General features: G+C 36.4%; 1 protein-coding gene across 3 annotated transcripts in view; it reads left to right on the top strand.

The window, feature by feature from the left end:
• LOC126457328 (obscurin) overlaps positions 1-14,331 on the top strand; it is a 684,258-nt gene that overhangs the window by 441,238 nt on the left and 228,689 nt on the right. For all 3 annotated transcript variants that reach the window (XM_050093526.1, XM_050093528.1, XM_050093527.1), the window contains 2 exons: positions 4,982-5,090; positions 11,906-12,023. In XM_050093526.1, the coding sequence (XP_049949483.1) occupies positions 4,982-5,090; positions 11,906-12,023 (227 nt within the window). The remainder of the gene's footprint in view (positions 1-4,981; positions 5,091-11,905; positions 12,024-14,331) is intronic.

Below are 14,331 nucleotides of genomic sequence, written 5' to 3'. Positions count from 1 at the left end.
AGCCATGTCTCCGCTATATCCTTTCTTTCAGAAGTGCTAGTTCTGCAAGGTTCGCAGGAGAGCTTCTGTAAAGTTTGGAAGGTAGGAGACGAGATACTGCCAGAAGTAAAGCTGTGAGTACCGGGCGTGAGTCGTGCTTCGGTAGCTCAGATGGTAGAGCACTTGCCCGCGAAAGGCAAAGGTCCCGAGTTTGAGTCTCGGACGGGCATACAGTTTTAATCTGTCAGGCAGTTTTAACTCTCCTTGTGTCTGCTCACAACAAGCACAGTCCCTAGTAGCCATATCATACTGTGTATAAAATAGATATAAGGTCTCAAATGGCACTACTGAGTTTGAAAATATATCAAAGGAGAATAATGTAGCACTAAAAGTTGGTGTGAAGATTTCTCATTGTACTCTGAGACCGCAAGCTATTAAACAGAAATAAATTTCTCTACACAGAAAATTTACACTAGGAAGCTGCCCTACACAAGGATATTCAGAAGACTTATGCAACAACAAAAACTACAATTAATTTTCTGACCTCTAGTCTTCACAGTAAAATACACACATACATTACACTTCTTTGCAGAAGTACATGAACAAAAAACAAAGGCTAAATTAATTTACAGTTTATCACACAAGTGCTGCTGCTGCTCTGTGGCAAACATTGTGAACAATATTAGTTAAATAATCGATTAACGTACTAGTTAATTCTCTTTCGAATAATTATATGCCTCCTCATGAAACAACAATTCAGTTGCTTCTGACCGACCCCTTGCTATTCTGTTTTCCGGCATGTGGCCCTGTTGTGGCTTATGACTGGCCATTTTACTTTTGCTGCTCTGGGCTACTGCATAATCCCACACTGCCACTGGCCTGCGTCATATGTTTTCATCCATGCAATGTGACCTCCATGTGATCTGCAGGCATGGCTATCTCTTTAGACATTTAACTATTGAGAGTTAATACTCTCCCATACTACACACATCAAAAAAAGTTATGCATCACCTTGCTTCCAAGAGCTCTGGAACCTGTACAGAAAATTGGAGTAGAGATCAACATAAACATCATTTTCACCCTTTTTATTGCTCATGAAAAACACACATTGCACATTGTACCACCATTCAGCGAGACCTTCAGAGGTGGTGGTCCAGATTGCTGTAAACTCCGGTACCTCTAATACCCAGTAGGACATTCTCTTGCATTGATGCATGCTTCTATTCATCATGGCACACTATCCACAAGTTCATCAAGGCACTGTTGGTCCAGATTGTCCCACTCCTCAATGGCGATTTGGCGTAGATCCCTCAGAGTGGTTGGTGGGTCACATCGTCCATAAACAGCCCTTTTCAATCTATCCCACGCATGTTCGATAGAGTTCATGTCTGGAGAACATGCTGACCACTCTAGTCAAGTGATGTTGTGATCCTGAAGAAAGTCATTCACAAGATGTGCATGATCTGGGCACGAATTGTCATCCATGGAGATGAATGCCCCATGTACCGCCTATAACGTTGCACTGTCGGTCGGAGGATGGGATTCACGTATCATGCAGCCATTACGGTGCCTTCCATGACCACCAGTGGTGTACATCAACCCCACATAATGCCACCCCAAAACAGCAGGGAACTTCCACCTTGCTGCACTTACTGGACAGTGTGTCTAAGACGTTCAGCCTGACTGGGTACCTCCAAACACGTCTCTGACGATTGTCTGGGTGAATGTGTATGTGACACTCATCAGTGAAGAGAACGGGATGCCAATCCTGATGGTCCATACGGCATGTTGTTGAGCCCATCTGTTCTGCACTGCATGGTGTTGTGGTTGCAAAGATGGAACTCGCCATGGACGCCGGGAGTGAAGTTCCACATCATGCAGCCTATTGCGCACAGTGTGAGTCATAACATGAAGGCCTGTGGCTGCACAAGAAACATTATTCAACATGGTGGTGTTGCTGTCAGTGCTCCTATGAGGCATAATCCGTAGGTAGCAGTCATCCACTGCAGTAGTACCCCTTGGGCAGCCTGAGCGAGGCATGTCATTGACATTTCCTGTCTCTCTGTATCTCCTCAATGTCCAAACAACATCACTTTGGTTCACTCCGAGATGCCTGGACACTTCCATTGTTGAGAGATCTACCTGGCACAAAATAACAATACAGATATGGTCAAACCACAGTACTGATCGTCTAGGCATGGTTGAACTAAAGACAACATGAGCCGTATACCTCCTTCCTGGTGGAATGACTGGAACTGATTGGCCATTGGGCCCCCTCCGTCTAATAGGTGCTACTCATGCATGGTTTGTTACATCTTTGGTCGGATTTAGTGACCTCTCTGAACAATCAAAGAGACTGTGTCTGTGATACAGTATCCACAGTCAACATCTATCTTCAGGAGTTCTGGGAACTGGGGTGATGCAAAATTTTTTTGATATGTGTAGGTGGAGTAGTGATGTCACCATGCTCTTACAGTGACTTATATTCTCCTGTGGGGTAACAGCACTGAAAGATGACTCCAAACTTGGAGAGTGTGGACCCATATATATGCATTTGTACTATAGCTACAATGCTAAAATAAACTACAAACTGTTGCAGTGGTCATGAGGCTCCAAAAATAACAGTAAAAGCTGAGGGTATAGTTTAGAATAGAATTTGAGTTTCTGTTTTTGAAATATTATTCTGTTAAAGTTTGTGTTTTAGAACAGAAATTGGATTAGTTTTATTGAAATGCCTGCCTGTTTATGTGATGCACTATGTATGGGCTTACTGGGTTTTGGATTGTTATTTGTAGATTAACCACTTCTCAATAATCTCACATGTGACATCTTTTCGATGTGAGCATCTACAGTGGGTGGTGTACATTTTAATCCTTACTTTTTGACTTCTACATCCCCTGCTTACTATACATCCCCTGCTTACTAAAAAATGCTTTGAGCTAGTTTGGAAACAGAAAAACAGTGTATGTTCTCAGATGACTAAAGAGTAATGTTTGTGGCAAGCAAAGAATTAAATCAAGTCTTGAACCGAACATATTGCTTCACTTGTACAGTTCACCATTTATACAGAATCATCTCATTGATCAGTGTGATGAAGCAAGCTACACATTGTTTTCATTGAATGCCTTCATGCAGTTGTTTGCCACATACCACAGCTGTGATACAGTTCATGACTGAAACATCCTGGTAAATGAAAACTGTACATCAGACCACAGCTCAAAATAAGAACTTTCCCTTTGCTGGGTAAGTGTTCTGCCAACTGAGCTACCCAAGCATGACTCGCAACCTATTCTTGCAGAGGTTCTGATAGAATTAAAGCTGTGAGGAGGATTGTCATTCATTCTTAGGTAGCTCAGTTGGCAGAATGCTTGCCTGCAAAAGGCATAGATCCCAGTTTTGATTTGCCCAGACATTTCATATCAGTTCATGCTCCACTGTATGCTGAAAAATTCATTCTGGAAATTCATGACTATTGTAATAACCACTCAAGCCCATACTTGTTAAGCTCATTTCATTGATACACAAAGTCAATATTAATCTTCTGCACTTTCGAAAGTGTGACACTTCATTACTCACATCCCCAGTCACAAGCTATAGAATTTAGTCACTCTTCTAACATTTGCCATACCACTTCAGTGCATAGATTCCCGACTTACAGTTAGTTGAACATTTTCCGCTGTTCGCTATTTTCCTAGTGTTTACAAAGGTATGTTGTGTGCATATTTGTGAATTACAACTCTTGTATCAAGTCTCACGTTGATTGGCAGAAAAATTAATTAAGTTTATGCCATGATGCTGTTCCATTACCTTGTGAGGCAACACCTCTGACACTCATTGTGGTCCATCACCATCTCCCAAGATCCCTTTTCTCCACTTCTGTCTGCCATGCCACGAGGCTCTTCAGCTGTTGGCTGTTGCTTTCACTGCCTCTGGCATGCTTCTAACTTTTTTTTCAGTAGGTATTGTTCTATGCTATCTAAATAATCTTGGCATATGTTATACAAATAATTTGTACAATTTAACAGTCTCTTTTTAATTTACTTTTTAGTTCAATTCTTCCAAATCCTTTTTCTATTCCCTGTAAGCTTTACATTCAAATTTCCAGTTGCCCTACTCACTGCCTCCACCAAAAGTGGGCTCTGTGAAACATTCCACCACTTGGACATCCCACCAAAGCCACAACAAAGATTGGCTTATGTATTACCACCTTGCACAATCATTAGTCATGAAAACAAAATTCAGTAAAATTTTAATAACATCCTAAATGAAACATGATTGTTGCAACTTTAGACAAAAACTGTTAAGAAGATCTGCAACCACGTAGCTGGTAAATGGTAATACACTCGTCTTGATTACCTAAATAAATTTATTTATCATTTCATGGCACCTTTTGGGAGAGCTTCTTCAGATCTATTAAAATCAAGGTTGTTAACGTATCAAATCAGTTGGTACTGTGTGTCATCTGCACAGTATTACCGAAGTGCGCATGCACGCGCACACGTGTGTGTGTGTGTGTGTGTGTGTGTGTGTGTGTGTGTGTGTGTGTGTGTGTGTGTGTGTGTGTGTTTTGCAGCACTGTTACCTGTCACCATCATAGGGCACTTCTGTTTAACTTGCTCGTAATTCAGTATTTTAACTGTATTGGTCTATGGTGGTAGCAGGCAGCAATACTGCGAAAGGATGGCCCACTAGCAAATGACAGATAAGTGTGTCAACTGTCTTAATAAATTGTACAGAAAGATATAAAAATATTAGTATCATGCATTACATTGCAAATTGGAGCCATAGTTCTATCATGGTTTGGTTTTCTACCATTTTGGAGGATTTCCAAAAACATTAGAGTAGGTTAAAATACAGTTAAAGTAACTTTGAACATGAAAAAACTGAATTACATTACACAAACCTATCACCATCAGTATAAAGCACCATTGATAGTGCATTCCAGGATTTCTTCATTTTTTACAATTTCTTCATGATTGCATTTGTCTTGTTTCTCCTGCAGCGGAGCCTCCATCCCTTGTTAAAAATCTTGAAGATCGTTCAGTTAAAGACTACGAAGAAGTTGAATATAGAGTCAGAGTGAATGGTGTACCAAAACCAAAGATAACGTGGTAAGTATCTGCAAAATCAAGTTTATAGTCTTAAGAAGTTGATGATGGACTATGTAATAAGAAGCTTTGTCCTTAAAATTTATATTAATGTTGCACTGATCTTACTACTAACATAGATCACAAAGGTGTGCAATACATTCTCCACCATAATTGGCTTTCCTATTTTTGTTCGCATTTGCTTAAAAATGATTGTAGCTTCTTTGCTTTCAGTTGAAAAGAAATGTAGCTTTGCTTTCTACATATTGTGCTTCTTTACATGGGATATGACTTCCTGGTTTTCTCTGTAGCTACTGAAGAAGTAAACTTTAGTCTGACTGATGAAGATTCAACACATTTGTTAAACTATTCATTTTGATGAGACCAACTTTTCACTTACCTTCACTCATGTTTTATTACTTTCTATTGATAGTAAAGTTACTTAGCTTTCTACTACAAGAACAGTAAGGTTACTTAGCTTTTTCCCACAAGAATAATGGTATTGTCCATATATGTAATGTTGACTATCTGTGTGACATTAATTTCAGTAATGTTAGTTGTATGGTTAAAAGGATATGCTGAGAACTTTACAGTTACTTGGACAAAATGTAATGAACTGATAATGATGATATTGTGTTATAATGTCAAACAGTCCTGAGCAAGCAGCCATTTAACATTCTGACGGTTTGGTTTTTCTCACATTTCCAAAACATTTAGGTATTTTCATGTTTAACAGACTTTAGGATATTCAAAGTGAAAATGAAGGATGTTCTAAAACTCTGTTCTATAATATTGATTTTTTTAAAATAATTTATGTAAAACACATCACAGGGTGTTACAGAGCAGAAAATTTTATTGCATTAAGTCAACTCATTCCTTTAGCATTAACTTTTCTGGATCTTCTGTTTCATTAAAACTTGTGAGTTTCACAACACAGAAAATAATTCTCTGTATATCATTATTTGCTCTGTCTAAATTCTTTCATTGTCTGGGGTCACATAAATCATATCCTAGTAATTTACTATCCTGATTTTGTTTTCTTTTTAAACAGCTCACCCAATGGTGACCCAGTACCAAGGTGAAACCAATAATGGAACAGTTTGTGCAATCTGAGGCTCAGAAATATAATAAAAGAATTTTGTTGCAATGTGGTCACTGTGTGTCCAATTGGTGGTACACTTCGTTGTGCAACTGCACTTGTACTTACAGTATTATTGTTATTACTAATGCCTTAGGTGGCATATTGTGTTGGCATAGTCCATATCAATTCAGACAGGCTAGGAAACAATCTTACCTTCATAGTCTTGGATGATATTGAATCTAGCATATGTTAAAATGAAGGACTAAGTAAGGAACAAGTACTTTTTTTGTTTTCTCCAAAAAAATTTCTGCTCCGAGATACAGCCCTCCAAAGATTGCACTGTGCATACCATTTTGAAGATGCGAATTTTGGAAAAAAATTTAAAATGCTGTACCTTTAGAACAGTTCTAGATATTTTTTTTGTTTTGTTTTTTTATTTAAAAGATAATTGCTTTATGATTACAAAGAAATCCTCCATTTGGACTTATCTGTCAAAGTTCTTTTACTATAGCACTCTGAACTTTTTTATAATTTATGGAAAAAAAATTTTTAAAAAAATGTCAATCCATAAAATTTTGATTTTTTTCTGTTGATTAATACCATATAGTTCTACATTCCCTGAAAAGAAGAGCTTTCACTTTTAGGTTTAACAGGTCTTATAAACAATTGAAATTTTTGCCACATATAAAATCTGTTTTATTGCCACATTATCACATAACAGGCACGTAAAAATCAAAACCTAGCCTATTTAAAATCATTTTAGTTTTGAAAGATGAGTAAGAGACCCATTTTTCAAGCATTTTAAATGGTTCCAAAAGTATGTGAAAGGTCCAAAGACTTAAAGGTTTCAATTTACACAACTTCTGTGCTCTCTGTTTTGTACTGAAATTAGCCATTCAGTGAAGTAAAAATGTGTTCCACTGCTTCAGTATCTTCCTTTGATATAGAGTGATGCCTTCCTGTTGACCAACAGGAACTGAAGCACTTACAGTCTTCAAAACATTGTGAACAGGAAGTGAGCACTGATGGCTTTGTTGCTGTCCTTCAGCTGGAAACCTATATCCAGCACCTGGTCCCTGTGGTAGCATAAAGTTCACTGCAATTTCATTTAACTCATAACTGTTATCTATAATCTCTGCAATGCACCAGTCAGTCATACACACATGCCACAAACATCCCCCTTCTCAAGTTGTGAATCTGAATATTATCCTGCTGTTTCCGAGGTGTTGGCCAAACGAACAAAATTTCTTCTTTCTTGCTCTTTAAAGTGCATGTAATATGAGTTCACCCATCACTTTGAGTCCAAAAATGTGTCTTCTGAATGCCCTCACAGGAGTAGTTGTTTGGACCATTCTTCTCTTTTCTGCTCACTGAATTCTTCTACTTTCTCTTCGAACAAAAGAATGAGGGCTGTGGATGTGTAAGTTTCATGACTCTCATAAAATCCCCAGCATTCTGAATCGCAGCTGTATTTGGTCTGGAAAGATTATGTTTTGTAGCATGGTGTTTCAGCAGGCCTCCTACACCAACACAAGGCTCCTTCCCATGACCAGTAGCACTGTATACCCATTCAGTTGGCACTAGTGACTTGCTCAATTCAAACATCTGGTAACAATTTTTAAAATGAGCAGGGGCACCATCAGAAATAATGATGGTCTTCTCTGCCCCTGTTTGCAGTTGAAGAATTTTGCACATTGCTAGCAAAGCATGTGCTGAGTCATGTCCCGTGTCATCACTTATAACTGCAACACTTGTGATCTTGTTTTGAAAATATCTCACTCTTGTAAAATTTGAAACCTAGTCATTACTCCAATGATGCCCTTGTACTTCTTGTGGGACAATTACAGACCAGTTCTCAGCAAATCACAGTGAAGCACTAAACATAGTTCTTCGGTCTGTATACACCCTGTCACTTGTGCAATGTGTTGTTGTTGCAATTTATTCAGATGTTGGTGTTATTGCTTTCACTGACCGTTTACCAAGTTCATCAATGAAACTATTAAAGGTAACAGTTTTCATAATTAGTTTATTTTCCTCCCACGTCATGTATATAATTTCTGCAGAGTTATCTGCTACATCTTCCAGGCCAAATGTCTGCAAAGACAGTCCTCCCTTTCCAGGGCAGTCACCATATTCTTGAAACAAACAAGTCTCTCGCTTTATGTCACAGACTACTAATGACTTCACACGACCAATGGAGGTTTCATATGTTGCATGCTACAATAAGTTCTTCAAAGTTACCATGCAAAGTTCAAAATTCATGCAGTAGACACATAAAGAGACATCTCTAGGTGGGTGTGGAACTATCCACTTAGGTCGTAGTGTATAAAATTTTGATCTTCCAATATGTGAAGTTGTATACCGTAGTTGCTCTTACAAATTGCAAAAGTTTCTTTAATGCTCGAGTCATGTACCTCTTCACTTTCACAAATTTTTGACCTTCAACTGTTACAGTTATAGTGTCTTTTTTGTTGACACTCTGGTGAGAACAGTCCCATTTATCTTCCAGATGAAATGACTGTGATATTTGAACTTGAGCTGCTTCTACAGGATGGCCATAATAGGGATCTGGTCTTCCAAAGACTCCTTTAACAGACCTCACATTTCTTGATTTGTCTACTATGTACTTTGATAGTGATGGAGCATGGTTCAAAATTATTTTCTTTGAAAATTTCTGTGGAATAATAGTTAAATCTTGCACCTTTTCACTGCACAGTATTCAGCAGCTGAGTTAATATTTGTGAAAAATTCCTGGCAAGAGGTGTGAGAATACTTTGGTTCATTTTCCTCTGAAGATGTAATTTTTACTTTGAAAGTGTGGTCAGTTTTGCTATAGTGTATTCATCCATAGCTTTAGTAATTTCTCTGCACTTTCTTGATGCATAGATATTATGACTGGACTTCACTGACTGTGGTTTCTTAACAGGACTAACACCTACCTCTGTAGCTGACTGATTCAAGGTATTTAATTCTTCCTCTATTGATGCAAAATCTGCATCATTTGCACCAAGGAAGGCTTCACCTTGTTCAGATACTATCATTGTGGTTATTCTGTCAAAACATATAGAACACAAAAAGTCATCACTGGAAACAGTTTTACTTTGAAACAGCATCTTCAAATAAGAACAGTCATTCCCAACCTGAACAAAGTCTGTTTTTTTGTTTGTCTTATATATCACTCTGTTATGGATATGCAAATAGTCAGCACACTTCACTCTCCTGTGGCCCCAGTCAGAAGACATTCCAAACAGTCCTTTTCGCAAAACACTCTGCAACTGTGTCAACTGGCAAATTCCTCACAAGAACACAGAACTCACTCGGTGTTCTCAGATTTCTTAGAAGCCTCTTCAGTAAACAAATTAGCACTGAACAAGTAATATACAGAAAACTGCAATGAACAACCATGACAAAGAAACTGAGAAGAAACTACAACAAAGTGTAAGAAATATCTGCAACGATGAAAGTGAAAAGAAATAACTGTAACAAAGAAAGTGATAAGAAATAACAGCAACAAAGACAATAGAAATAAACATTATAACAAAGAAATGAGTAAGAAACAACTTCAGTGAAAACATACATTACCACTGAAAGTTAAAAAAAATTATTTTTTTAAATAAAAAAAAATGTAAAAGTGGAAGCTCTCCTTTACAGAGAATATAGTACTACATGGTACTAATTAATAGATAATAATATAACTTTTCTGGATTGGCATCCTGAAAAAAAAAAATCTGTAAATTATAAAAAAAAAAAGTGACAGTAAAAGAACTTTGAAAGATTTGTCCAAATGGAGGCTACCATTGTAATGATGAAGCAATTATCTTTCAAATAAAAAAAACTCTAACAAAATATCTAGAACTGTTACAGTTATACAGCATTTAATTCACATCTTCAAAATGGCGTTCGCTGTGTCATCTTTGGAGGCCTGTATCTCGGGGCAGGAATTTTTTTAGAGAAAACAAAAAAAATGTGTTACTCCCGAATTTTAACATATGCTAAATTCAATAACATCTGAGACTATGAAGCAACCTCTCTGCCTGAAGTGATACAGATTATACCAGTTGAAGCATTCACCTCTTCATGAGAAAGAAGAGTTTATGTGAGACTATTGTACGTATATTTACTTTTCCCTCTGCAATGAAGATATGCTCATTAAATTTTCATGCTTTTGATCACTGGTAGCTAACTTATGCCAGTCTTTGTTTCTAATTAATTATTCTCATTACCTAACACTTTGATTCTTAGCCTTCTTACTTCTTTCTTCAGGACTTCATTAATTTTTTATTTAATGAAACAGCTGCTGTGTTAAACTAAGAATTAAAGTGTTTTCTTTACGGTGGAGAAGTGATTTGCGATACCTTCCATAAATTTTGTTGTTATTTTTTTTTCAGCATAATTAAGAAAACAGATGGCCTCTCATGTATATTTCAGAATACACGTAATTTATCTGTATAGGGTTGCAGTTGTGAGACTCTCGGCATATTTCCAATCACTATTTTTGTAATCAAAGCTATAAAATACTAATATTGGTTAGTCCTGTTTGTTGTTCGAAACCAATATTAACTAATTCACGTTCTGGATTTTGAACATGCTGCTGAGACTTTGTATGGTTTGCATAAGCTGCTTCATTTGAATGATATGAAAGTTCCTTTATAAGGCAGTAAATAGTTAGCCCTTTCTCCTACCCAGATATTGTTCTTTTGTATGTGACAGCCCTTGTTAAATGCTAACATAACAAGAGATTCCCTCCTTTCTGTGCAAGTACTCTGGAACAGTCATAAAAAAGCAAGTTTCAGCTTTTTCAGTTGTTATACTATCGCTAACTAATCTTCTAAAATCCATTGTCTAATTTTTTCTGGAAAATGAAACCACATATCCCTTTCAGCATGTGTGGCATTTATTTTCCAACAAATTCAAAATAGTATTCTCTCAAGCCACATTCAAATTGCCTGTTATAATAGTCCTGTGCAACGTATCTCTTTGTAATGCATATTTTCAAACTTCTTGAGATAGCAATATTTTTAATCAGTTGATGATTCACAGTGTATTGTCCCATAGACATATCTTGCAAATGAGCACATATCAACAGATGCGTGGAGATCGCAATTCTGGCTCTTCCTGTGCACACTTTAGTTACATCCATTATTTTGCCATTGGCACAATTCCACAGCAAACTGGCATGTACTATAGTTCTTCTGCTGAGGAAGCAATGAACTGGTATTCAGAGAAACCATTGTATTAGGAATTATGTTATATCAAAGTGCCACATCCTACCACTAATTTCCTCCAGCAGCTAATAGGATTTTGGAATATTATACTGAAGTACATAGTCTGGGCCCATAATCTGTTAGCAGAGAATTTTACAGGTGGTATCTGATTGGAACAGACATTTATTGCTCAGATGTTAACAAGATAAAACTATTACATGAAAATTCTATTTCAAATTATAACATTGAGTAAAAAAAAAAAAAAAAAAAAAAAAAAAAAAAAAAAAAAAAAAAACACCAAGTGCTCATAGTTACACCAAAGCAACCAAAAAGACACTTTAACAAAAGATTTTAAACTCTCAGAATTTAAAAGTGATTTGTGTACTTTTAGATTGTGTTAGAACTTCTGAAGATTTTTTAAAAAAATGCTAAATACTGATTTTTTTGCTACACATATTACAACAAAAATTGCCCTACACTTGTAAGTTAAACTTTATATACATAATCTTCTCTCTTACAGCTGTGTTTTCATGTATAAGTTACTTGTGTTCCAGGTACAAAGATGGAAAGGAACTGCAAAGTGGTGAACATATTGTAATAGAAACAGATTCAGAGGCTTTGGTAGTAAGCAGTCTCAGTATTCAGCATTTTCAGGAATCTGATGTTGGTGTGGTAAGTTAATATGCTTCAGCATCTTTTTGTTAGAACCAGGTCTTTTTTTCATATTTCTACATACATTACATGTGACTCCAGAAACTTACAACACTTAAAATATTTCTGGAAAACTGATTTGGAGCATGTCTGTTACATTATTTTTATACAGTACACATTGTTACTACAACTGGAAAATGAATTACATAACGTGTAACAAGAAATCTAAATTTGTCTAAACAGTTGATGCCCTCACACTAAATCATTACAGGGGCACTTTGTTAAGAGACATTGTCTCCACTTAAAGATTTTGCTATAATCTACCTACTCTTTTTTTAACTTATTCATGGAGCTACTCAACTTGGGCCAATCATAATGCCTGAGGAGAGAACAAGCTCAACATTTGTATTGCTTGCTCTTGAGGAAGTCTTTCTCAAGTCACTCTCAATACTGTACAGATGATTTATTTATTAACTTGATTTATAGATTTTTCCAAAGCTTTATCTTGCTGTCCTGCAAAATTTCCTTCTTGTGGCTTAGGCTTGAATCATTCTGGCCTCTTTACATGTTCCTGTGGTACTATGTCAGGCAACAGATGATGCCCAATGTAAATTTTACCCAGGAAACTATTGGGTCCAGAAGCCAGCACGCTTATGTATGTTTGTCACGAACATAATAGTAATCATAGCAGCTGATAACACAAGTGTCGTCTCTTGCTTGACATAGGCCCTGTGTTGTTTTCAATATGTATGTTGTTGTGTTCTGTTCTGTGTGTCAAGTGGTGTGTTCTAATTTTGTGTACATGTGCAGTTCATTAAATTGTATGATTTTAGGCACATAACATATGATTACACATCAAATTACACCACATGCACGCTGAAGTGACAACACTACTTATCACAGGCAAATTACACGGTCTCTTTTAAAATGGAAATATTAGTCGAAGGTTTGATGCCCGCAATATGAAACACATAAAGAGCAGTGTAAAGCACCATAATAAGACATATGTTAACAAACTATCTCAGGTTCTTTTTGCATTGCAATTTCATAGAAACTAATATGTGGGTTCACATAGAGAAATATTATTGTGTGGTACATTTATCACTGATCATTTCAGGGTAAATTAATTTCTGTGAATTCATGTAACTGAAACAAAAGAGCTGCTATGCGGCAACCACAAGAATTTAATGGAAACTGCTTCTCATCTTTGCATATAAATTAAAATGATGATGAAGTTAGATAATGTAATTAAAATGCAAACTTTGTAAATTATTTTCACAGCTCTGTGCCCTTTAATATTGGCAATATTCAAATAAAATATTGTGGTCATGCAAATGGCTGACAACAATAAATTATAACCTCATGCTGTATTGCATGTTCTGATACTCTGGAAAAATAAGTCATTAGTTTCGTAACATATAGTGATGCTAAATATACATGAATAAACATTTTAAGAGCAAATAAACACATTATTTAACCAAAGTGCAATATAGGTACACTTACAATGTCTCTCATGTCTATCCTCATCCAAGATCAAGACCAGAATAAGTAATTGCATAAAATCATTTGGCTGTTTCACAGTTATTAATATTTTTAACATACAACAAAGAATAATATACATAATAAAGCAATATCTTTTTTAAATACAATTAAGTTGAATGATAAATATTTTTCCTGTACATTTTTACATGTGTCTTTCAAGAATCATGAAAGATTTAATTCATTGCTCTGTTCATAATTGTATATGAATATTGTTCTCCCCAGGGCAAACAGTCCAATGGCCTCCAGGGATCATTGGCCCACAAATGCACATCGTTTTTGTGGACAGTAATTACACTATTACTGGGTCTGCACTGTCACAATTGACCACCTTGTTCACACTTGTGAAAGAGACACTTTATGTTAGTTTGAGTTCATGATTACAATATGTATCAGCTCCTTCTCAGAACACTCATGAGTGTTAAAAGTTTTTAGGTATCAGATGACATTACGGGCACTATATTCTTGACTTTTGGCCAACTTGTACATTACAATTACTGAAAACAGTCTGTCAAATTTACATTCCCTGGAAAGATATTGACTGACTCCTCCATTCCAGTTAAAGGCAATGGGAAAAACCAGATACTCCTAAAAACCAAGCCCAGAGTATTAAGACTGTTACCAAGTCCTTTACGGATTACGTTGCTCCACTTACAAAGAATGTGGTTAGAAATCAAAATTATTATGTTATGATTATGCAATTCACAAAAATGTATTTATTTAATTGGATAGATAAACAATCTGTTCACCAAGCGGTGGCAGAACACACATATAAAAGACGGCTATTATT

Source organism: Schistocerca serialis, chromosome 2 (genome assembly GCF_023864345.2).
Source record: "Schistocerca serialis cubense isolate TAMUIC-IGC-003099 chromosome 2, iqSchSeri2.2, whole genome shotgun sequence".
Lineage (NCBI taxonomy): Eukaryota > Metazoa > Arthropoda > Insecta > Orthoptera > Acrididae > Schistocerca > Schistocerca serialis.
This window is presented reverse-complemented; position numbering and strand designations above follow the sequence as displayed.